At 33.3% G+C, this 25,806-nt stretch overlaps 1 protein-coding gene across 7 annotated transcripts in view; it reads right to left on the reverse strand.

The window, feature by feature from the left end:
• The window catches only part of LOC128988688 (GATOR complex protein Iml1), a 54,941-nt gene that overhangs the window by 13,193 nt on the left and 15,942 nt on the right, over positions 1–25,806 (reverse strand). The window contains exons 13-25 of one of the 7 annotated variants that reach the window (XM_054410225.1): positions 25,518–25,703; positions 24,864–25,025; positions 24,485–24,598; positions 23,125–23,235; positions 21,070–21,087; positions 17,825–18,042; positions 16,836–17,023; positions 16,090–16,264; positions 13,992–14,195; positions 12,029–12,109; positions 8,639–8,709; positions 5,901–6,008; positions 3,856–3,969 (exon numbers count right to left, since the gene is read on the reverse strand). In XM_054410225.1, the coding sequence (XP_054266200.1) occupies positions 3,856–3,969; positions 5,901–6,008; positions 8,639–8,709; positions 12,029–12,109; positions 13,992–14,195; positions 16,090–16,264; positions 16,836–17,023; positions 17,825–18,042; positions 21,070–21,087; positions 23,125–23,235; positions 24,485–24,598; positions 24,864–25,025; positions 25,518–25,703 (1,750 nt within the window). Of the gene's footprint in view, positions 1–3,855; positions 3,970–5,900; positions 6,009–7,726; positions 7,771–8,638; positions 8,710–12,028; positions 12,110–13,991; positions 14,196–16,089; positions 16,265–16,835; positions 17,024–17,824; positions 18,043–21,069; positions 21,088–23,124; positions 23,272–24,484; positions 24,599–24,863; positions 25,026–25,517; positions 25,704–25,806 lie in introns of all 7 variants that reach the window. The other 6 variants (XM_054410223.1, XM_054410229.1, XM_054410224.1 and 3 more) reach the window with 6 other exon arrangements.

The raw sequence follows: 25,806 nt of genomic DNA on the forward strand, positions 1-25,806 counted from the left end.
AAAACATTTTATTGGACCGACTCAACCACCGTTTTGTCATGGATTCGTCGAGAAGATTACTGGGGAGTGTTTGTTTGGAACCGAGTAAAGGAAATAAGATCCCTTAGTAGCATCGAATCATGGAATCATGTTCCAGGTCATATGAATCCAGCTGATTTGCCATCACGTGGATGTTCTCCTAAGCAGCTAGTGGAGTCGAAATGGTGGGAGGGACCACAATGGCTAAGAAACTCATCAAACTTGTGGCCTAACCAAAACTTCAGTGATGATTGTGATGAGAAAGAAGTAAATTCTGAACTTAGAAAGATTAAATCAACTACAAAGATTATGATGAATTCAAAACCTGAACCAGATTGTTGGTATTACAGATATTTCTCCAGATTTGATAAAATCGTCAGATTGGTAGGCTGGATTTTGAGGTTTTGCTGTAACACAAATATGTCTAAACAAAAGATATCAGGAGGATTGTCGGTTGATGAATTGATTGAGGCTCAAAATAAAGTGTTTAAACTTATTCAGAAAGACGCTTTCCATAGTATCAAGGATGAAAAATTGAGTTCATTGTGTCCGTTTGAAGACAGTGATGGCTTATTCAGGTTAAAAACGAAAATCACAGAGAGACCTGATAGTAGGAATTTTAATCTTCCCATAGTATTGCCGAGTAACCATCCTGTTGTTCACAGATACATACAATACAAACATGAAGAAAATTCACATGTTGGAGTCCAAGGATTGTTATCTATTCTCAGAGAAGAAGTTTGGATTATTAGTGGAAGAAGAACTGTAAAATCAGTTATTGACAAATGTGTCAAATGCAAGCGATATTGTGTTAAAAGTTTGGATACTGATCCAGTACCACTTCCTTCGCAACGGGTTCGAGATGCTTCTGTTTTTGAAGTCTGTGGAGTTGACTTAGCTGGACCTGTTTTCCTGCGAGATGGACAAAAAGCTTGGATTACATTATATACATGTGCAGTATACCGTGCCGTGCATTTGGAGTTAGTTACTTCATTATCGACTGAGTCATTCTTGCAAAGTTTGAGAAGATTCATTTCCAGACGGGGTCGACCAACAGTCTTGTTTGCAGACAACGGCACTAACTTCCGAGGGGCTTACAGTGCGTTGAAGCAAATCGATTGGAATAAGATTGTTGAGTACAGCACAATCAAACGTATAGAATGGAAATTCAACCCACCTGCCTCACCATGGTGGGGAGGCTGGTGGGAAAGACTCATAAGACTATTGAAACAGCTTCTTCGCAGAGTCTTAGGAAGAGCTAGTTTGACTTATGAAGAATTTTTGACCGTTTTGTGCAGTTGTGAATCTGTCATAAATAGTAGACCCTTGACTTACATTTCAGAAGACAGCCATGACATGGAAGTTTTGACGCCAGCTATGTTTTTGAATGGTACGAAGGAGTATGGAGTTATTGATTTGGACCAGATCAACTACACAAATTTGTCTCGACGTTGGAACTTTAAATTAAAATTAAAAGAAGATCTTGAACAAAGATTTAGAAGCGAATATTTAAGTCAATTGGTGTTACATTCGAAGAAGAAGAAATCTCGTCAAGTGCAAGTTGGAGAAATTGTTTTACTTGGAAGCGACAATACCAAACGGATGGACTGGCCTTTGGCGAAGATTGAGAAGATACTTCCTGGAAAAGATGGCAACATACGTCTTGTGGAAATAAAAACATCAAAAGGAACAGTGCTGAGACCCATACAACATGTGTTTCCACTTGAATTGGTCCAGCAGAAAGACAATCAAGATGGTAATGAAACATTCGAAATGGAAGATGAACAAGTAGCTGAAGGTGTTGGTCGTGAACATGATCAACCTGTTTACACACAAAGAGGAAGAAAAATTATACCCCCACGAAGATACCTGGATTAATAATTAATATTTTGACTTTGCAAGTCAAAAGGTGGGAGAATGTTGGATATAGTATACAAACATTTCACTTAAATAATCTATGGTTTATATTATATTTTGTCTTTTTCCAGCTGCTATGAAAATGAACTTTAATAATTTTGAGACATATGATTTTTGAATGAATTGTTATGTTGTGAATACAGAAATAATTGTTTGGTAGCATTTTACTATGATTGAGTAACTTTTCTTTTGTGAATAATTAAATTATTTTCTGCTCATTATCGAGTCTATTTCTCTTTCCATTTTTGACTTTTAACACAATCCATCCCCATGTTAAAGATGTAGCCAGGTTTTTAATAAAATTTGTCTTAGTTGATGTGAGCCACCTACAGATTGCGCTGATCTAAATTACTGATTTCTGCCGATTACATGATGGTTTTTACCAAGTCAAACTGATGGAATGGCTTATTATGAGCTATTGACAAACAACTGTTGTGACCCAGCAACTATGTCAGTAACAAAAAATAAGGTACAAAATAGAGTTTTAGACACTAGCGCAATCTGTGACTGGCTCACACAACTACATTCTTTTTTAGTAAAAAATTGGCGACAGCGGATCCATATAGATGGGATGTCTTCTTCTGTATCCAATAGTCAATGCTAGCGTCCTAGGATGTGAAGGCTGAACATACAACAAAAACTGTCAGCAATAAAGTAGGCCTATCACAAATTAGCCAATGGATCACTGATTCTCAAAAGGTTTAGATTATCTGCTATGTCAAGTGATCCATGTTTGGATCTACTAATGTAATTTCAGACTTCTAAAGTTCATTTTTAAGTGTCATAGAAACATCAAAGGAATGTGTAATCTTTAGATCCTGTTAAAAGCCAATGAGATAAAACATATAAGACACACAAAACAAAGGAACAATTTTTGTTTAACCCTCCCAGTGTTACTTGACGAAAATTCGACAAGCAGCACACTTTGTGTAGTGTTACTTGTCGATTTTTCGACACGCAGACATCGTTTACGGCGAAGGCTCTATGACTGACTGAATCGGATTGAACTGGATCGAGTTAGGTATCGTTCTTTCCGTAATATTCTAAGCTTTCTCCAGAGGTCTGTCTCTAAGCGCTATTCATTTTAGTTCCGAAAATATTGTAGCAGACAGCTGACGTGTGTGTATTTGTAAACAGCTAGGTTCCCCCGGACCGATGACTGATGTGTTTTATTACGTTTATCATTGTTTTAGTGTTAAAAATCAAAAGTAGTGATATACGTGGTGCATTATAAGAAGATTTAAGTGGTTTTGAAGTGCTGGTTGATGATCCTGAAGAAGTAGGTAGTGATATTGATGTAAATTATCAGCCAGATTCCTAGCTATGGTTAGGCTATGCATTCTTAGCTAAACGCTATGTACTGAAATCAGTTTTTTGCCCATAACTTATTTATTTGCAAATATACTTCCTTATATTATTATATATTTGTAATCCTCATAAAATTTAGAACAAAGTGGCTATTTTCAAATATTTATAGGCCTATAATTTATACAATTTCATTGAGCGCGAACTTATTTTTTTTTTGAAAATTTTTGAAATTATATTTTTTTTACCTAAAAATTTTTTTTTTTGAAAAAATGTTCCTTATGTTTTATATATACTATTGAAGCCCATGATTTTCCAAACAAAATGGTATATAGAACATTAGAATTAACATTGTTTTAAGCTTCTCAGATCCGTTTTAATAAAACCTTGCAAATGCGCCAAAAATAGGTGGACATTAAGGCCTAAACTATGGACACTTGGAGGGTTAATACTGTATTAAGATCAATGAGTAAAAATTAAAATCAAAATTAAAATCAATGAGCACACTGTACAATTTTACCTAAAATACACAACTCATGGGGTCCACATTAATACACACGAATGATATCGGATATCAAGTCTTCAGCTTATAATTGTGATGAAAAGTCTACTAACCTGGTGTGAGGGCTGACGAAGGTGAGTCCATGGAGGTGATGTTTCATTAGATCCACCACCTCCAGCAGCACTACTGGCTCCTTCACTACTAGAATCTCTCCTCCCAACAACAGTCTGCAAAATATTTGGTCAAATGTGAAAATGTTAAACTGTAAATGACTACCAGCGTTGACATCCCATCCCCGTAATTAGGCTTGATTACTGTAGGCAAGTTTACAAGCTACTAGAAAGCGAGTAGTATGACTTACAACTCCCCCTATTAACAAATTCCTACGACTTCAACAAGAGTAATACTACTTGTCACTTTGAGCACAAGGAAAGCAAAAACAGATACGCTTGGGTGGTTTTACAATCTAGTTACCTCAAATTACTGTTAGTGGCGTGTAAAGTTGCCGTCAGACATCACTTTTTCTAAATCTTAACTCAACTTTTAAAAGCCGCTGTCAAGCAAGTGTAGTGAGTACTATTTTACAAGCTAAGAGTAAAAATCTGGCTAGTAGCTCGTAAACATACTCTGTTGTAAATCCAGCCTTCAAAATTACAGACAGTTTTAGAATGAAATTGAATATAGTTGAATAGAGCCGCTAACAGAATGTGCTGATGTTTCGAGGGCGTTTTTTTTTTAAGTAAGGGCCGGTTTCATGTATAAATCCATAGTTTGCTTGTACGCCGCAACGAGGCTCATTACCATTTACTGGCATATTTAATGAACAGAATGACACAAATTTTAGCTCTTTAGCTGTCATGTACGCTTAGATGTGTGTTTTGAAAGTTTTTTAAAGAATGAAATCCGAGGTAAGGTCAGTGATACGTTTTTTTATTACAACAAACATATCTGATGCTGACATTCATCGTCAAATGACTGAAAGTGATGTTCCTATGCAATGAGTGAGGGTCTTTACCCTGTGTGTGGAAATGGGTGTGGGGTGTAAAAATGGTCATGAAATCCTTTTTTCTAAGCAGTCTTCTTTGAAAAGTCTGGGTACCCACCAAAAATATAATTCTTTCAAAAATTAGAAGTTTTACGGCCATTTTTAAACTCCCTAGCCTATGTCTACACTTTCTTTCCATCTACGCTATCTTTGCATCAGGGTCATTATCTCCAGTCAACTGGCGATGAATGTTGGCATTGGATATATTTCTTGAAATCAAAAACCGTATAACCTCAAACACAGCAGGAGATTTGATTGGTCAAAAAATTTAAAAACACACCGCAAAGCGTATTTGACAGCTACAGGGCTCAAATGTGTGTCATTCTGTTCTTCACAAACAATGCCAGTAAATGATGATGAGCGTCGTTGCACCGTACAAGCGAACTACGGATTTGTACGCGAAAATGGCCCCACCTTAAAAAACCGCCCTCGTAATTACTGATTCCTGTCATACACACCGAATTTGTAACAAAGCAAAACCAACAGGACAACTTAGTAAACTCTTGAGGATTTTTTAATGCCTCATGAATTATCAAAGTTTTGAAAGCTAAAATAGAAAATCAAATTTTGAAATCATACATTGGGAACAGCTCATTCAACTATCTTTGATTTGGATGAAAAACTGGCTACAAACTGTCCATAGAAATGGGATGCACACTTTAATATACATGTGTCAATGCTTCTAAACACAGATTAAAACTGGAAAGGTTAAACTTTGTGTTAAGACGATTTGATACGAGGGTCAATATGACAAAGATAGAGACCGATTTCTTAATTGTATTGTTACGGGAGATGAAACATGGGTTTTGAATGAGACTCCAGAAAGCAAGTGGCATCACACAAATTCATACTAAAAACCCAAAAAGGGGAAACCATTGTGGCAGACTCGCAAAGTCATGGAAAACGGTTTTTTGTAATGTTCTGTTTCTTGCAATACGATTTTCAGCGGCCAAATCATAATCAAACAGAAATTTTTGCGATCTCTACCTTAATAATTGGTTACCGCTCTACATTTAATTACACTTGACTGATGGACTCAAAACTTAAGAGTGACAGTTCAATAACTTTTGTTTAAAGTGTTGTTGTCTACTTATCTGAGCAAAATGTACTTACGTATCATCAACAGAATCGGAATGTTCTGAATCAGCCAAATTCGATGGTAAAGGAACGGAGTCAATCGCAGGAGAAGCTCTGCCCCTCTCCAACACTTTGGATCCTGATCTAAGTAGTGTAAGAACAACATTCAAGTTAACCATTGTTTGTTTATACAGAATAAAATATTTCAGTAATCAACTGATCACTAAGCAATATGATTGGTACTGAAAGCTTTCCATGGAGTAATGCATTAAAACATTAATGCATGCAGATTAATTAATTTTTATTTTTTTATGAATTGGCCAAAAGTTATATGCCTGAAATTTAGGATGACATCAAAAACTATTTTTGATATAAAATATGGATCACGTTAAATTAGATTTATTATATTGCAACTTCTACCAGTTACAAAACTCATTAGTTTTACAAATTAATGAAATCCATTATAATAAGCCGTTATAAAATTTGACTACCTACATACTAGTTTTTCATTTAAAAATAAAATGTTTGGGATGAAAACAAAATAGTGGTTTCTTTAACACCAATTTTTAGATAAATATATTTTATTTTATAACACCTTTGCTTGTGATACATTTCACACATTTCTGCATGAACAAACCAGAGTTTGTTTAAAACATAAGAACAGCATAATGCTCTAATGTAGTAATCTACCATAATGTATATGTAAATAATTCTCGTCCAGATAAATTAACAGCAAAGCAAAAGAAAAAATAGAATTACTTTCAACCAAAGGTTACACTAATATGGTAACAAAAGCTTCAAATAAGGGAATCAAATTAATACCATGATATAATTACAAAAGATATTACATAAGGCGTTATGAAGTAGGCTAGTAAAAACTCCTGAAATCAAGCATTTTAAATCTATAATAAGTGGAGCAATTGATTGATTGGTAAGTGAATAGTTTTAATGTTTTTCAGACTAATTTTTTTAAGTTACTTTATAGAAAGTAAGCAGCTAGTAAGTGATCTCATTATTAACAATTAATTAGCTAAAAATAGTTGGGAAATGCAACTAAAAACCATCTTCAACAACCTTTAGGCTATATTAATATTGGAAAATGTCTATATTTTCCAATAAACTTATTTAAACAATGGACCTAAAAATCATATATCTACAGCGTTATGTTCCAAGATATATTTGAAGTTTAACTTAGGGGCCATACAAATTTTACTTAACACAGGGGGGGAGGGGGTATACATAGCGTCACGTAACTCAAACATCGCTCTTTAAAAATACAGAAATAATCAAATTGATATCTAAATCAGTATTTAAAACTTAAGCTTCAATTTTTAATTTCCCTTGAAAATGTAACATTTTTTTTAATCTCATAAATATATTTTCTGTGGCGACATTTGTTACCAAACAGCTGTTTTTCATTTACCGTAGTTTTTACTTCAATGTTTTATTATATTATTAGTAACAATCTTGCTTTGATTATAAAAAGGTTACAAAACAAAAGTCATTACAAGTTTAATGATTTATTTAAAACCAAATTGCACTAGTACAATTATGCTTAAGCTGTTATCAAAGTCTATTGCGATCTTGGTACAAGTTTGGTAACGCAAGGGGAATGGGTGGGGGGTTTTAGCATGATGAAAAAGTACGTTATGTAATTTGTGTATATCCCGTACTTAGCCCACCTAAAGTTACCAGATGAGTGAAATAATGTTTTCGTTCCTAAAAGTAAATTATGAAAGGATTCAAACAGCAAACACTGGACAAAACCTCTACAACTCACTGATTAAAACCTAAGTTCAAAAAAATATCCGATTACAGAAATCACACCATTAGAGACGTTAGTGTTTACGAGTCTATCTCACCTGGGGGTCGTGGCTAGACGCTCACTTATGCGGCCATGCCTGTCCTATCAACACAAGACAGCAAAAGCGTGAATGCTAGTCCGCTACCAAGCGACAGGCAAAATAAACAAACAACATGTGCTCCAGTGAACCAATACTGAAGTAAGAAATGTTAGATATTGATTATAAATGGTGTACATTCCAATATTTGATTGCATAGGATAGTTAGGATTAATGATTTTTATTAAAATGACTTAATAAAATGTCTGTTAGGAAAAATTATGTATGACTGGCTCTTTCGGGCTTTAAAGGTGTAAAAAAATAATGTTCACTTTCACTTTGTATTTTTTAATAGGCAATTAGGTGAAATGAATAAAATTGACAGATCATTAAATAAATAGGTTTTTTTAGAAATTTGTAAAATTAAAAATTTTGAGTCATTAGTTAAATGTCACTAACAATTTAATCTAACTTTCGGCATTTAGCATTTTCCGGATCATTTGTCCTGTAAAATTGACAAAAGAAAAATTAATGATTACTATTAAATACAAAACAATATAAAAACTCAAACATAACTTGCCAAAATAAGTGCTCTGGAAAGATGGATCTGTAACAAATGGCCATCTAAAAATGCTGAGTGCACGACACCAATTTTAGCAAACATCACAAAAAAATTGATTTAAAAACCTGAAAAATTTATTAAAAGACAGAAAATTCTAAAGTGATCATACAACCCTCAGTTACATAAATAAAATGAAATAAAAATACACCTGCAAATCACAACACAAAAAACAACACCCTTACCTAATAACCAACAAAAAGGATTGCAATATTATAAGAGTTATTACAATTCACAAATGCAAACATATTAAGTAATCCATGCCCAAAGAAGAGCCACTGCCACCTAGAGCGTGCAACAAACATGCTACAGACCTTGGTCTAGGCTTATCCGGAAGGCGGTTGCTCCCCAATCGCTCTCGGAACGGGGAGTTAGCTACACTCGTCTGTAAGTCAGTTAGTAACAAAACATACAACAATATAATGCAATATCTTTTAATATTGAAACTTTATTCTTGTATTTTAGGTTATCAAAATAGTTCTGGTTTCAACACCCTATATAGCAGAACCTCGCTAAATGGAGACCAATTATGATGGTCGGGAGAACAGAGATAAGATTATGAATGGAACAAAGAAAACAAATAAATTTAGAACATTCTTAACACGTTCACTGCTAATGACGCACTTGTGCGTCATAAGTATATTAGCAGATATATAATACATGATGTATATAATTACATAATATATTTTAATCCACAATTTATAGTATAAAATTTATTTAATTAAAGATATATTGTCACTCAATTAACATGATCATGTTAATGTTTATGTTTTTTAGCCATTTATAAAAGTATTACATATCATTAGCAGTGAATGTGTTAAGCCAACTGAAAAAGTATTATGCAAGCCAATTTAACAATTTAACCATTATACCGGGTGTTTCAAAATGAATAGCTGGGTTTTAACGCTTTATAATTTTTATACTATTAAACTTACCGCCATAAAATATGCATCAAATGAAAAAGCAACTCAAAGAGTTTATGCCTTCCAAAGACACATAATTTAACAAAATTGATCCAGCAGAACTGTAGATTTAATTGTACGAAGTTAAAAAGTAATCTCCAACTTTTTTCATCACTAGAAATTCGGAGGTTGCTTGATGTTTTTGCAAATAACTTTTAAATGGTGAGGAAATCGACCAAAGTGGAAGGAAATATTCCGAAAGAGAATAAAATTTCCTACAATCAACTATTATGCATTTTTTGAAAATACTCAAGAATGGTACCAAAAATTGCCTCAAAATGAAAAAATTGAAAATTTCCGTCTCCAATGTAGACAATAAATATAGCAAACATAAAATTTCACACTTTTTTATTATAAGCCAAATTCAGACTACATTTATTGAGTATTTTCATGAAATGCATAGTAGTAGATTGTAGGAAATTTTATTCTCTTTCGGAATATTACCTTCCAATTTGGTCGATTTCCTCACTATTTAAAAGTTATTTGCAAAAACGTCAAGCAACCTCCAAATTTCTAGTGGTAAAAAAGTTGGAGATTACTTTTTAACTTTGTACAATTAAATCTACAGTTCTGCTGGATCAATTTTGTTAAATTATGTGTCTTTGGAAGGCATAAACTCTTTGAGTTGCTTTTTCATTTGATGCATATTTTATGGCGGTAAGTTTAATAGTATAAAAATTATAAAGCGTTAAAACCCAGCTATTCATTTTGAACCCGGTATTTTGGGGTAGGCCTACTACAAAACTTAAGGTAAAAAAGAAAAGTGTGGGATAAGATCCTCCAGAACATATAAGTATTAAGCAACCGTCAAAATAAAACAAGAGTGTTCTCTATTACTGAAAGTTATTCCAAACAATTTAACAACATTTAAAATATATGTTTTTCATAAACAGTATTCCAAACTTAAATGTTTTTTATGACCGCAGGGAGGGCAAAAACTAACGAATATTACCATTATACAACCTAGTAACACAAACCTATAACATTTTAACTGTTTTACAGCTTAAATAGATATTCAGTGTAAAACTTAAATTTAACAAAAATCTTACAATTCAAGCATAGGAAATAAAATATTACAAAGCATGTTGCAACATAATAAAACAAAATGAAAGAGAAGTGCAGAAGATAGGCTAGATAATTGAAAAATTTGACAACAGCTTTAAGATACATAACACAACATTTTATATATTTTTTTTTTATTTCCAAGCTATAGGAAATTTTAACTATTGTATAAGATAAAATATGTCCTTTAAAATATGCTATTTTATTATGAATTTTTTACTACTATAGAAAACAACTACAATAAATGGTAACTAGTATAATTTGTTAAAAGTAAGCAGATCTAAAGAATTATTTAATTTCTCAGGTCTTTTCTGTTAAACAACACACCTACCTAGGGTTTTTTTTTAAAGGGTTTTTAATGGGTTTTTAGAGTTTTAACTTACCTATGTTAAATTAAGGCCTACTACCATTTTAATTGACTTATGATCTCAAGGTAGAAAGTTAAAAGAAACTAACATTTTTCCTACAGAATTTTTAGTTTAATGTATTTTTAGTAAACTTGCCTATTTGAAGTTATGTTACAAATAAGTTATTTTATAGTTAGCCAACATACGTTTATTCTGCAGAGAATGCTATGGATTTTAAGGTTATCTTCATTTCTTTCGTATGGTCGTCATTTCAAAGAAAAGTATTAAAGTTACAATAATTAAAAAATACTATAAATTTTAGGTAATCTACATAATTAATTTTAGTTAATCTATTTAAGGGTATATTTAGATTTTGTTGATCTATGTTATTCAACTTTTTACTGTTATTAAAATGATTAAGATTATCTAATAAATTGAACATATTTCATTAAGGTTCAAACAAAAACCCATAGTTTGAGCTCAAATATGATTAAGGCCACTATTTGGACTACTAATTTTACGTAAATGACGAACAGCTAAACTAATCAAATAGTTTATTTGTAAAATGAGACTTGTGGCAAAATCATCACTATTTTCAGATTTCACATAATATGCAGTTTTATAGTTAAATCGGTTACATTATAGAAAATAGGTACAAATTTAGGCAATATATTCATTTATAAGAGATATAGGCCAGTAGTTACTTATAGGGCTAATTATGGAAAGTGCAGGAGAGGAAATAGGGCAGAAAACAAGATGGAAAATGAAATTTTTAAGGACTGTTAAGGGATAAATACGGGAGGATAGGATAGAGTGAAGAGTGTAGAAATCAGTAGAGCAGTTGAAGAAAACTAGAGGCAGAATGGAAAAACCTGGATAGTTTGGTCACATGATAGGAATTTGAGGAGAGGGAAATGGAGTAGTAATATAGGGATGAAGACCAAGAGGAAGAACTGGAAGAATTTGGATCGATAGAAGAGGAATGTGGGGAAGAGAGGAGTAAGATTCCAGAAGGTAGGAGAAGATGGAGGTCCTAGACCATCACATCCTGGAATAGTTTGTAATAGAAGAGGATATGTATGTATGTATTACTATGGACAAAAAAAATTAAATATAGACTATCAGCCGTGCAGTGGTTACGATAGGTTCTGGCGCACACCCCTGGGAGCGCCGTATAGTTACGTGGCGCGTACGCCGTAACTACATGACGCTCCCGGCGGTGTGCGCCAGAACCTAAAGTAACCGCAGCAGCTGACGGTTTATATTTAATTCTTTTTGTCTATGGTATTACAGAAAAGACCGTACTACATTTCTATCTAAGTGTCAGAGTTACCTGAGAATTAAATGACATATATCCGGTGCTATGCCTGCGTCTTGTGAGCTGAGAAGCTTGGTTCAGACCTGCCAACTCGAGCTGAACATGCAATAATCACTACTCACAAAACACTAACAGTGTTGCCACCCCTCCCAACTGATTCCTTAAAGTTGTCATATAGTTTAATAAATGGCCCAGATACGATTGGTTTTCTAATTATTTTTTTATTTGTCAGGACTTCAAAGTTATCTTGTTTATACATTACACCAAAAAAATCTATAACCAAACTAAATGTTTACCTAAAACAAATCCATTTTGTAGCTGTAATATCTAAACCTTTAGACTTGAAGAACCATAGCAATAAAAATATGGACGACTGAGAACATTTTTAATGCATATAGAACAATTTTTGGAGTATGGTCAGTGGTTTTATAAGAACCATGTATTTGTAGTTTCAAAGTAGCTTAATTGTATCCATTTATTAACTATTTTGAGGTTTTTAACTATTTTATATATTAAATATGTCTTTTGAATATTTATTTTCAATTGCCAAATTCAGAATGGTTTTTTATTACAAGGGCATCATTAACTAATTTACGTTTTACATTGGATGGTCTAGTACGGTGTTTGTACAACGCTAATAACATTATTATTTAAACTGTTTGAGGAGTTCTAGTTCCCTTTTTGAATTATAAACATTTCATTGAACTGATGACAACAATAAGGAAACAGTTTCAAGGTGGCAAGACTAAACACATACATCCCAACCATTGTCTTGAGTATGGTAAAAAAATTACTGTTCCAAATGCTACGACCAACACTGCTTACAGCAGCCTATTAGTTAACCAAACATTTAACATAGAATTGTAGAATCTAGGAAGGAAAACATTTTTTTAAACACCACCACCAGGTTCAAGTATAGATAAAATACATTTTAATTACACTGAATTCAATAGTTTAAAAAGAAGAAGAAGCTTGATTTGAGACAGTTTTGTATTTTTTGGTGGCATATACTTTATATTAAGTTTTTTTGTAAAGTTATATAATTTTTTCACTTCATCATAATACTTACAAATATATCACACAAATTCCAAAAGAAAGAAATACCCATAAAGCAGGCAATTCACATCATTCAAGGCATGATTTTGACATGTTGAACTTGGACATTTTTATTTGGAATTTTTAAAGAAAAGAAGAAATATAATACAAAAGAGAGACTTGTAATAGATTCGTAGAAATGATTGAGATTTATGTGTGCGATAGAGAAAATCGTAAAAAGCTGCAACATAAGAAAAGAACAGCGGCTGGCTAAATAATAACAATCAGAGCTGATATGAAATCCCTGAAACAACTCCTGAAAACAATTAAACCCTTGACCAGCATTTTTTTCTCCCAACAGTCCCTTTGTAAAATTCAATAAGGTGTAACAAACATTTAAGTGAATCTGAAGAAAACTGTCTACAGGGTGTGATTATATGAAGAGTTGATATTTGGGTTTTAAACAAGAGTGGTATTCTAGTTTGAGTTACCAACTCATTCCTTAAGCTTAAGGTATAAAACTATAAACTCTTTTTCCTAAAAAAAACTTTTACAGAAATAAAAAGTTAACACTGTAGCTGAGTTATTAGAATCCTTGTGTTTAAATCTGAAGGCTACTGGTTCAATCTCAAGCTGAACTTGTGTTTGAAGCATCAAGAAAGCTACTGACCTTTCATAAAATGAAACTGGGAAGTTTCTGATAACAAACTGATGGTAAGAGGGGTATTGATTTGACCATTCCTTAACAAAAAACTTCAAAACGAATGTTGTTGAAAATCACACAAAATGAGAATACAATTAAAATTAACTTTGGCTACTGCTAAATCTACTGCATTTAAATTTTTCTGCTCAAATCAGACTATAATTTAAACATTTATCAGTGCTTCCAGATCAGCTCTGATTTGCAAACAAACATTCTATGAGGCGACGGAGCCGTACTTACCCGTGATTTCTTTTGTGCTGGCCGTCGGATCTTGTTGATCCAAGTCTCGATGAACCGCAGGAAAGTCTCGCTGATGTGAGACTGGTCCTCGAGAGACAGAGGTGAGTACAGGTCACAATACTCGGACCCCTCGAGGATCTTGCGAGATGCTCCTGAGCTGGTGACTGGCAGGATGTAAACCCTGAACCTCCAGTACTTGAGGGACTGAAATAGGCAATAATATACTCATCAATTATATAGTTTACCTTAAAAAAAGTTGTTTAGCTTTCAATTCACTGTTTTACACAAAATGATTTAAATAAGTGCACAATATAATCCTCTGTTCCTGTTGTAGAAATTTGATTTGGAGAAACATTTTCTGGAAGCGTAACCACTTTATTTGAATGTTTAAGTAATGTTTGCATCAGAAGTGCAAGAGAAACGAACACAGATGCAGATACAGACACAACATTTACAACCATATTTCAGTATGATAATATTTTTGTTGGGCATCACTCACCTTATTGAAATCACGAGAACGTAGTCCTTGTCATGTCACAATCATACACAGTTCATTGCACATAAAAATATACAAAAATAAAAATAAAAATAAATCCAAATTTAAAATATCAGACAAAAGTTCTCAACACTGACATTTCGCCGCACCAAAATCAACGTGCGGCGTTTTCAAGGTTATTCCTCTTCTCACGCAATCGTTGTGAGCGCCTAACCACCGAGCTCATTAGTAGTGGTTAGGCGCTCACAACGATTGCGTGAGAAGAGGAATAACCTTGAAAACGCCGCACGTTGATTTTGGTGCGGCGAAACGTCGGTGTTGAGAACTTTTGTCTGATATTTTAAATTTGGATTTATTTTTATTTTTGTATATTTTTATGTGCAATGAACTGTGTATGATTGTGACATGACAAGGACTACGTTCTCGTGATTTCAATAAGGTGAGTGATGCCCAACAAAAATATTATCATACTGAAGTATTGACCTCACCTAATATACCATGTCGTTTAGGAATTTACAACCATAGTTTTACATAAACAATTAACACAAGCAACACAGATATGAAAGCCAACAATTTATTTGTGAACCAGTTAACAATCACTTTGATTATGCAAGATAATTGAGGAGACCTATTATGATAAGTTTGTGTGTTAAATCTTAAGCAATGGGTCTTGTTTCATCCATGAGTAAGAAAATAAGAATAAGAAAATTATATTATATTGGACTTTATTTTATTTATGCATATTTATTATATTGGACAGGCTGGCAGACCATTAATCAAGAGGTTTAAAGAACACCTTCCCAAAAATAGTTTTTTCACAACAATCCAATTTTTCCGAGCACCTAATTAGCAGCAATCACAGTTATTCCAGCCTGAATGAAAATTTAAAACCTTTACACATTTGTAGAAAAAGTCGAGTAATGTCATCACTAGAGCAATATGAAATTTATAGAGCATCTAAAACCAGCCCCCACAACCTCCTGAACGATAAAAGTACACTACAATCCAACATATTATTCGAATCATTGTTAAAATTGAATGAAACGCCACCTGTAGCTACAAAGGACAGAGACAGGACAAAGGTCAACTCTGCAAGTAACGTCTGACCCCAGTCGAGACTCGACACACGACCGACGCGCGTCTACATGTCCGTAGTAACTAAAATAAAAGTAGGCCTACCGTGTATTTGTCTTTTATTCGTAATGTATATAAGTGTAAAGTTGTTGTCGTGTACGTGTTTCAAAACTTCAAGATGCACCCAACGGGGAAGATCAAGATCTTATATTAGGACTGATGATGGTAATTTATTCTGCCGAAATGCATATCCTGTAATAGGACACAGCACATAAGGATCGACTGGCGGACACAGGTAATTTAACCTTTTATTATAAGAAAATTTTTGACCAACAGAATCCCAATTTTTCATTAAATCAAAACAAAGCAAGCAATGCTTATGACACACCCAATTTTTTTTTTTTTTATCAAAATCGCCATAACAAGTAACTTAAATTTGCTTGGGGATTTGTTCAGCTTTACAGTAATTTAAAAAGTATAAGTATCAGTATATATTAATGATTGAAACTGTTTTTTTACGTGTTTTACCTCGGCTAGAGCAAAGTCGGTGTCTCCACGGGTGCAGATGTAGTGGTCGAGGTAGTTCCAGTTGTAAGTTTCTAGCTTTTCCGTGTTGAAGCTCACCCAAGACATCTCGTAAGTCTGATGGTCCGGGGCTTGGAAACGATAGTGGTAATGGACATTGAACGGAGGATAAGGGTGCCTGAAAATAATGTTGTATTTATTTTGTAACTTATGCCACAGTGTTTTAGCAAAAAACTCCTACATTTTCCAACTGATTAAAAATGTTATGGTAAAGTTTTTTCTGCCAAAATTTTCAAAAGGGTTGGCAAAATCTAGCTTTCTCAACTGGTATGCTGGTATTACAGATAGAGAGAATTTCCTTGAATCCTAATCTCTCCATAAATGTTGTCCCATAGAAGGATATTGGGAGATAGTTTGAGGCACATGTGGTTCTTCTCCATGCTTCTAAACTGCTTCAATTTTGGATCTTATAAAAATCCCCAGAAGGTCATAGATTTTAATCTGATGTGTTCGTTAACTGTTGGAAACCACCAAACAAGTAACAGCTACATAGCAGATAACAGGTCCACATAAGAGATAATAGGTACAGAACAGGTGACAGGTACATTCAACATGACAGTTAACAGATCAATGCTTGGTTAACAGTTACAAAACAGGTACATTTAGAGGAGCTCAGATACACTAGAGATAACAAAAAGCAGAACATTGAGGTGATGAATTGCTAGTACTACTAACGCTGTGTACTATACCTGGGTCTGTATCTTGTGACTCTGATCTCACTGCCACAGAGTACGATGCGATGGAACACTCTACCAATGCTCAGTTTGTACTCTGTGGAAGGCTGTATGTCCTGAGGCCGTGGTCCTACCACAGCACTGCCCGGAGCTACTCCTCCTCCACCATTGGAACACCCTGCTTCCACTATCAGCTGAAACCCCTATCAGGCAAATGGAGAGCAATCAACCATACGTTTTTAAAGAATTATTGTAGGCTTTTACTATTGCAATTTATACACAATAATTTTTGCAGTAGCTTGGTTTGAGTGCTATACTTGTTTTGATCTCAAACAACCTCAATCTTACATTAGGTGTTTGAGGAGAATGATTAAAACTAACTGGCGTATCAACTCTGGGCGTTTGCTGATTAAAACTAACAGTTTGTTCTTGCAACGTCGCTGGGTAGAGGTGATGTAGTGAAAACAAAAACATAGCAACAATAAACTATTATCATATGCTTAAATTAAAACAGTAACACATGACATGAAGGTGTTTTGTTGGTAAGAACTGGCAACAAAACCAGCCTTCTCCTGCACTTTTCAGTAAGTATTGTAATTTTGTGAATACTTAGTTGGCTTGGTCATGTGTAAATAATGCAATAAGAGAGAATTCTTAAGAAAATGAAGTTGATGGTGATAGAGAGGAGACTGAGAAAAAAAACAAAGAAGCTGAATTGAAGAGGTGAAAAGGGACGTGGTAAAGAGAGGAATGAGATGACAGATGGTAGAGTTTGAAGAGGTCAATGTGATGCTCAACACCCAAGAATAACCAGAACAGAAAACACTTATGTATCTCTAGTTAGAGGGAATGTAGAGTAGTAAAGTGTTAGTAGCTAGTACAGTCAACCAGTTCTGCCCTTTTAATTGCAATCCAATTGCAATCCACACTTAACTCATTATAAATACCACTAATAAGCTCATAACCATGAACAATTTATTGTTTTCTGTAGATATTTAACTCACCTGAGCCAACCTCTGAGACACCAATTCCCTAAACACCTCGGGAGTTGACAGAGGTTTACGGTAGATTGCTCTTTGTTGAGCGTAATCCGCATTGACATCGTCCGGCAAAAGGTTGTAATCGGAGAACACATAGTCAGTCTTGAGACAAACTTCGTCTGGGAAATAATCCGTTGTGATCGGCAGACAAGCAGGTATCGTTAAAGATTTCCAATCCACACCTACAAAATATGTATTTTACATACTATTTTTTTAAAACATTCCATGCTTAGAAGTTGCTCGACATATGTAGAGTATGATTATTAATCTACGTCTGACTATTTAATTTAATTCAAAATAATTAAATTCACCAAATTCAGTCAATAATTATCAAACCACTATAAATTAAATTTTAAAAAGATTTAAATTAAAAAAACATATTATTTTTTAGAAGTTGATCAAATAGCTTAAAACGTCATGTGCATAGTGTCCAAACTAAAAGTACTCCAAAAATATTCAATGATTTAAGAATATATACAAAATTAAAAAGAAAGTAGGATGGAGTTGAAAAAGTATTATCTAAGTATTTGCTGTTTTTTATACGAAATTAAAACTTGTAATGGGTGGATGGTTCTGTTAATGATAATTTTTTTATTGATAAAAGTTTGATGCAATCATTAATTTAAGTTAGTTTCAAACCACTCTTTATAGATTTAATGCAGAAAATCCATAGTTATAAGCATAAGTCACTAATACAATAAATAATATTGTATCTAGAAGAATATTCTTATAGGCATCCATAATCCATCATAACTATATCTTTTACACATTGACTGTAAGGTAAGGTTATACACATGATTTAATTCTGGTTTGCTTGTAAGGCGGTTGAAAGTTTAAAACCACTATCTTTTTTATCACCTACTTTATAGTAGTTTAAGTACTAAGACCGGCTTTAAAATATGAATTTTAACTTGATTGCTGGATTTACGGCACATTTTCTCTCCTTTAAACACTAATTGCTAAGGTAGCATAAATGTTTCTTTTTTTAAATTTTAGTTGTGAATAAATATGTTTTAAACAAAAAAAGTGTAATTAATTGGTAATAAATCAATATTTTGATCTTTACGCCTTAATTCCTTTCCATATTTGATTCAACACTCCAATAAACTACTGTACTCGGTATAAGGTCATTGATGAACTTGATCATGTAGCAATAATACTAAAGTGTTCAAGGCATTTTTTATGGTAAAATAAAATAACATTATCACAAGTATTAGACCTTAAAAAACTTTTGGTTTTGGATGAAGATCATATGTTTTAGAAACCACTTGCTCTAAATATTATTTACTTTGTCCAATATTCGCTTTCTGGACTTGAAACGGACAGTCAATCAATATTACTGTAGCAAGATCTGAGAAAATTAGTAAAATCCTTATTCAAAACAAATTATTTTAAAGGCTATTTTTAACAAACCAATAGAAAAATTCACATCTCCAGAAATCAGAAGTTGCATTGAGCGAAAGTTTTTACACACACTACATCCAAAGGCTAAATAATGTAGAGCAATAATTAAAATAATTAAGAATATTGCTGTAACTTGTGACAATTCTTACAACTTGTAGAACCAAAAGATTAAACAGCACTAGCACGGAATGGAACAGAACAGTGGCAAACCAAAAGGAAACATTTTGATAATGCTACAAAACATGAAAAAAACACACGGCATGAAAACTGATTCAGGCAGGATAGCACGCTCACTTACAAGTAGACAAACAACATTACTTACTTATATATAGCCAAACGAACATTAAAAAACACTTGGCGTTATCAAAGACTCAACTTTCTGAAAGGATGGCGGTAGCAGCATATGTTGAGAAGGGATACAGAATAGATGGACCAAAAATAAAGTGTCAAATTGGTTGGGTAAAGATTTATTGCAATTTGATTTTATTCAGCACGGTTGAAAAGTTACCATCCCGATCTTTTTTCTTGGTTGTTGCTCAGGTAATCATAGAATATCTATTTATCTATTATGAACGCAAAGTATGTCATTGCCGCTCAAGAACTGTAGATAGCCGCAGCTTTAGCTGAGTGTGGCCATACATTTCGAGAGCGGAAATGACTGTTTGTGCTTGTAATACACACAAGATTTTTTCTACCACCATAATCAACTTATAATAATAATACACAGATTAACTTTTTAGATGTATATAAAATGTCATTTAGTTTATGTTTACTTTTTTGTGTTTTAGGGTTATGTTATTTGCTCCCTGGTTGTTAACTAACATACCGGATCCGCAGCTGTGGTTGGTGTCAACTGTGAAATCAGCTGATTAGCGAGCGGGAATGTTCAATTTCGGCTCTAACAAGTCTACTATAAATAAGAATGTATTTTGTGGTGCATATGAAAGATTTACTTTTCCCTACCACTGTTTGGAAATCATCACATTGCTATACCTATAAACAGTACCCAGGAATCATCCATTCCCACTCTAGAGCAGCAATGAGCTATTTTGCGTACTGTTTACAGGTATAGCAATGTAGCAGAAGTTTTAGCTGAAAACACTAATCAGTATAATTTGGAAGTTTAAAATTGACATTACAATGATAAAATTAATAAATTTGCTCATAAAACCAACTAATTGAACATGCATACAATCTCTATTTCCCAATAAAAAAATAAAGCCACTTTTGCACATGCCATTTTATAACATTACAATTACTTCTGTCTGATTATTACATTAAACTGTGATTCCAACCAAAATTGTATAAAGCCTTCAAAATCTAAACTGTAAGCTATGTTACTAGAAAATCAAATTTACTTCTTTATTGTGATTAAGCACGACTCAATCAACAATTACTTTGCAGATACTAAATGTAAAAATAAATTTGAAGATGTTTTTATAAGTGATTAAACTATGTTGACTGGCGTTCCTTGAATGGGGTAAATTTGGCAAAAATAAAATGCCCCCTAAAAGTTAATTTTATAAATAAGATTAAAAGTTACGAGTTTCTAACAAGAGTATCCAACAAGATATTGATGATTTTATTATATTATAGTCCCTGTTATCAAATGAAAGATTACAAAAAGGATTTAAGTAAAAATATAATTATTGTTAGACAAACGATCAAATCTGTTTTCATTTTTGAAATGTTGATAATAGAATAATCATTTTTTAAAATGACAGAAAAACAAGAGTGAAATAATTCCTAAAACACATTATTATATTATACACCTCCAAGCATGTATTGATAGAAATTAACCAAACCTATAATAACTTTGGAGACTGCGTCGTTTTTCATCCAAAACCGCCAGACATGAAAAAGAAATAATTGAGTGCAATTAGACATGCTATTATGTAGCCAACAAATCAAAATAAAACAGTACAACACCCCAAGCAAACAAAAACAAAACAAACTCAAAATGTTATAAAACAAAAATAAAAACAAGCAAAATTATATAAACTGGATAAACTAAGTGACAAAACATTTAAATTCAAAAAATGTGGTTCATTTAAAATATGCCAACCACTTAACAAATTAAAATGAAATAATTGAAAATACCAAATGAAAAAAGAAATTAATTTTATTTTTTTACCTTTCTCTTCACAAGACGGGTCTCAAAAATAAGATCCGTGTTTTCAGACGGCTTAATATTAAAACCTGTATGTTGAAACTAATTTATTTTTTTTAAGTTGTTACAGTGATATTTACCAAATGCAAATATATCTATGTTATACCCATTGTGTTAAACTCCACCAAGTTCAAAACGCTAATTAAATAGTTTTGATGTTAACTCATCCACCTGATGGTTACGATTAATTTTCCAGGAGCCAGACCACACCAAAAAGCAAATGCAGCAGAAACATCGCAACCGAAACCACAACCATGGACAGAAAAAACACATTGAACAGCAATGAGCAATGATGTCAATTAATGTTTGGTCAAAATGACTTAGGCCTACAAATAAGATTAAATGGAAGAACCTAATAGTATATTTCGTTACTAGCCCGGAAAGAGATTACAAAAATTTCTGTCACAGCTGAGAGTATTTTAAACAGTAGTTTAGCGCGAGAGTATGATGAAAAGTAAATTTGCAGCTACATACTCTTCTGCATTTTAACAGTTTAAAAACTATAAAACAGAAATTAAAATAAATTGTGAAAACCAAAAAGGTTTAGGTAAATTTATTGTTAATTAATTATTAATGATGTAATGTTGGACACTAGGGCTCAAGCCTTAAAGATTATTACGAGAAATTACAAGAAATAGGAACAAAGTACCTTAAAGATTGTTGTTGAGTTAGCGCTTAGCAGGCTTACATGAATTGGAGTCCATCCTGGTTAAAGACCAAAACTTTTTATTATATGCAATTAATACAATATTTCACTTTTGCTAAAAGCATTTTAACCAAGAACCTTGACCTCAATCAATGGTATAAATGCTTTCATTGAAACTGAAATATTCTAATTAATGTGTATGGTTTGAATTGTCTGTGTTTCTTGAGTCAGGAAGAACTCGTTCCCATTCCAAATAGAGACTGCTACCCCAAAACAATACTATTTACTCAAACTTACCCTCAAAATAACAATTATAGCTTAAGAGAAACTAGTTTTTATAAAAAAAAAAAAAAACAAGTTACTACCATTGATAAAATTAGTTCATTAAACAATCAATGCTTGAATAAAATGCATGCTGTAGTGTGTAGATTACAATTGTCATACAAAATACTTAAAAACCTTGTTTTCCCAGTCAATGTTAAAAGCCAAAACATGATTACAATAAACTACGCAAAAACTTTAACTATTTCCAAGAAGTTAAAAAAATTCTTGTTGCCTACTTCATAAACTTCCTACATACTGTTTATATTCAGTATAAGGTTGATGGTGTCAAATATGGCACTAGTACCTAGTTTTTAAGGTTTATTGTTGAGGTAGCAGGTTCTCTTGAATAGGGAAGTGTCCATGCTCACAGAAGAAACACAGAAGCCTTTCACTAAATAAAAAAAATAGAAAACATTTTAAAATTATTGTGTAAATAAGCTGTGTCTCTTGTGCCAGAATGCACTCTTACTCATTCAGCCAAACCAGTTATCCCAAAAAAATTCAGTAGGCCTAAAAATTATTCAATAACTTATATACAGGTTTCATGTTTGTGGAAATGCAAGCTGATCTGATTAATCTAAATGCAAATGACAAGCCGTCTACAAGCCTAAACCGATGATGATGAACAGTCGACAGAGATACAAAGACACACGAGACAGCAAACAGCGACAGAGCTGGACCAAGTGTTAGTGATACACTGAATGTACTGTAATGTTCAACCTGTGGTCAACGCAGGAGTCCACTCTTGTTCACCCGTCGCACCCCACAACAACGTCATGCTCTTACGTTGTAAGTTGTGACTCGGTAGCGACAGTAGGCTCGGCCTCGGCCCTACACACGTCACACGTAGGACAACAGTGTGACTCACTATGTTAGTGGCTGTGTTAATTTGTTTGGCTCTCAAGGTATGTAAAAAAAGACAAATTGGGTTATGTTGTGTTTAGTGTAGACGTTTGAACGTTAAAATAGCCCAAAAACTGAGCGTCTGGACTTAACAATGACTAGATTCAAAACTTAAGCAAAAGAAACGCTACAGACAGATTTAAATTATTAGTTTTAAACATATGCAGTTATTTTACAACTGTTAAAGGGTCAATAGACAGATTTAGGAAAAATCACTAGAACAGGTTTAGTAACACTTAAGAACGATTTTATATACTAATACTGCACTAACATATACGACAATGACAATAAAAGACAGTAAAAAGTTATTTTGATGGGACCAATCGGATAATTGCAGTTCTTTATAGATCATCCAGTGACTATCCCGTTAGTCTTTCTTCTGGTGAGTCTGGCGATTGAGGATTGTCCAAACAAAATCTAATTTCCATCCCCATATTAAGCATATTCAGTATTTGATTACAGAAAGTGCAAATAAAGCTATAGTGATGGTGTAACCTCACATTTTGGAGTTACTGCTAAAAACACATAATCATGCTAAAAATCTTTTAAGTGAATGAATGATTAATAAAAGAAAATTAAAATATATAAATTTTAATGTCACAATAACCTAAAGTAGAGAAGTAAAAAACCAAAAACATTACTTTTGAATATTCTATTCTGCCAACTTTATTGACATTGAAAACTAAAACTTAGTTTTACAGTGAGATTTCTATCTGACTTCTTGATAGTGAAGTTTCATAAAATGTAATCATGAATCTCATGTTAACATGTGAACATAACTGCATGAAATTTTAAAATGGGATATGTAAATGCAGGGAAGATCGTGTAAATAATGTAAATATTACGTAACTAATGCAAAATCACCACATAATACAAGTCAAAATCATGGTACTCGGAGTTGTGCATAATAATAAATTAGTGGAAAGATTGTACAACTTATGTAAAGATTGTGTTTCTTACATGAAGATAGTAACTCGTGTAAAGATCATGCTACTCATGTAAGGATGTTGTAACTCATGTAGATATTGGTAACTGATGTATCAAAGATGTAAATCATGTAAAGGGAAAAGTGACTCATGTAAAGGTTATTATGTTGCTATCTCAAATTTCACTAGATTCGTGGCAAAATTGTGAAACATGTTTAAAACTCTTGTGGAAACAACGAGTCTCTTCGTACCTGTGGTGAGTGCAGGAGTCCACTCTTGCTCGCCTGTCACGCCCCAGATCAGTGCTTGGTTCTTCTTCTGACCTCCACTGACACTCACGACACTCGCCCTCGGCTTCAACATGTCTAAATCACAAGGACAACATTTTTTTACACATATAACTCTCCAATAATTAGTTACTTGAATTTTTCTCTTAAGGTCCTTGTTTGCACTTTCTTATATGTAATTTAAATTATTTATAATTTAACAATTATTAATTTAATATTAATTAATTTAATAGTTTTTACATCTGATTGTTTTATTGTTACCTTTAATTGTTTGGAGATAATTTTTACATCTACCTTGATAAGTTGGTAATACTGGCTATCAATCTACACAGTTGGCACTCACTGTCAACGAGTCCAGCCTGTGACGCAGACCTTGTGACTCTGGGTTGTTCGCTCGGAGGAGGAGAATTACTTTGTCTACAGAGTTGCTCGCCGTTGTTGTTGTTTGCAGTTGTTTGTGGTCCTGCCTGGTAATGGTGTTGTTGAATGAGTAAGCCCGTTGGTCCTGGGAAATATAATTAATAGTTTTACAAAACTTCTGGCATAAAGGTAGTTGTTTTTATTTTAATATAATAAAAAATACCATTTTCTAAGATTGAGTACACAATGATACAATGCTGAAGGTAGGACTAATAATTTTAACATAATTTTAATAATTTAATAAGATTAATAATTTTTTTACATGAATGTACAATGTAATAAACAGGAAGACATATTTCACCAAATTGTTTGTTGAAAGAACTCATAAAACTAAAGTTAAACATTTAACACAGTCTCTTTCCACAACTTTTTTCAAGTAACTGAGTAAAATGTTTCAATAACAAAGATTTAGTTTAAGTAAGTTGAAATGTTCAGGGATAGGTCAAGGTATATGACAAAGATGTAGGCCTAGCTCTATAGATATTGAGAAACGTTTTTGTTAAATCAAATCAAATTTGTTTAGGTTGCCTGTAAAGCATTTTCAGCATATATACTAACATAGAAACTCAATACTCACCTTTGGGGAATATGTGAGACCAGCGCCGTCGGTTGCTTGTAAGCTTGATGGTGACATGTGATGGGTCAAAAGGATTGATGAGGGCCCGGCCGGGTCTGGCGGGGGAGGGACAGGGTAATTGTGACCCGGCGGCACCTGGTGACCCTACACTGCCTGATACCAGACCTTCCTCTGCCTTAGCCTTACCTGAAGCAAACATGTAAGGTGTAAAGTGGCAATCATTCTATACTGCAATTTCTTAGATAAGAAGCACTGCGAGTTATAGTCTCACATCTAAAAACATAATCAA

Source organism: Macrosteles quadrilineatus, unplaced genomic scaffold, assembly GCF_028750875.1.
Source record: "Macrosteles quadrilineatus isolate MER2022 unplaced genomic scaffold, UCM_ALF_1.0 Scaffold_3__2_contigs__length_128488019, whole genome shotgun sequence".
NCBI lineage: Eukaryota > Metazoa > Arthropoda > Insecta > Hemiptera > Cicadellidae > Macrosteles > Macrosteles quadrilineatus.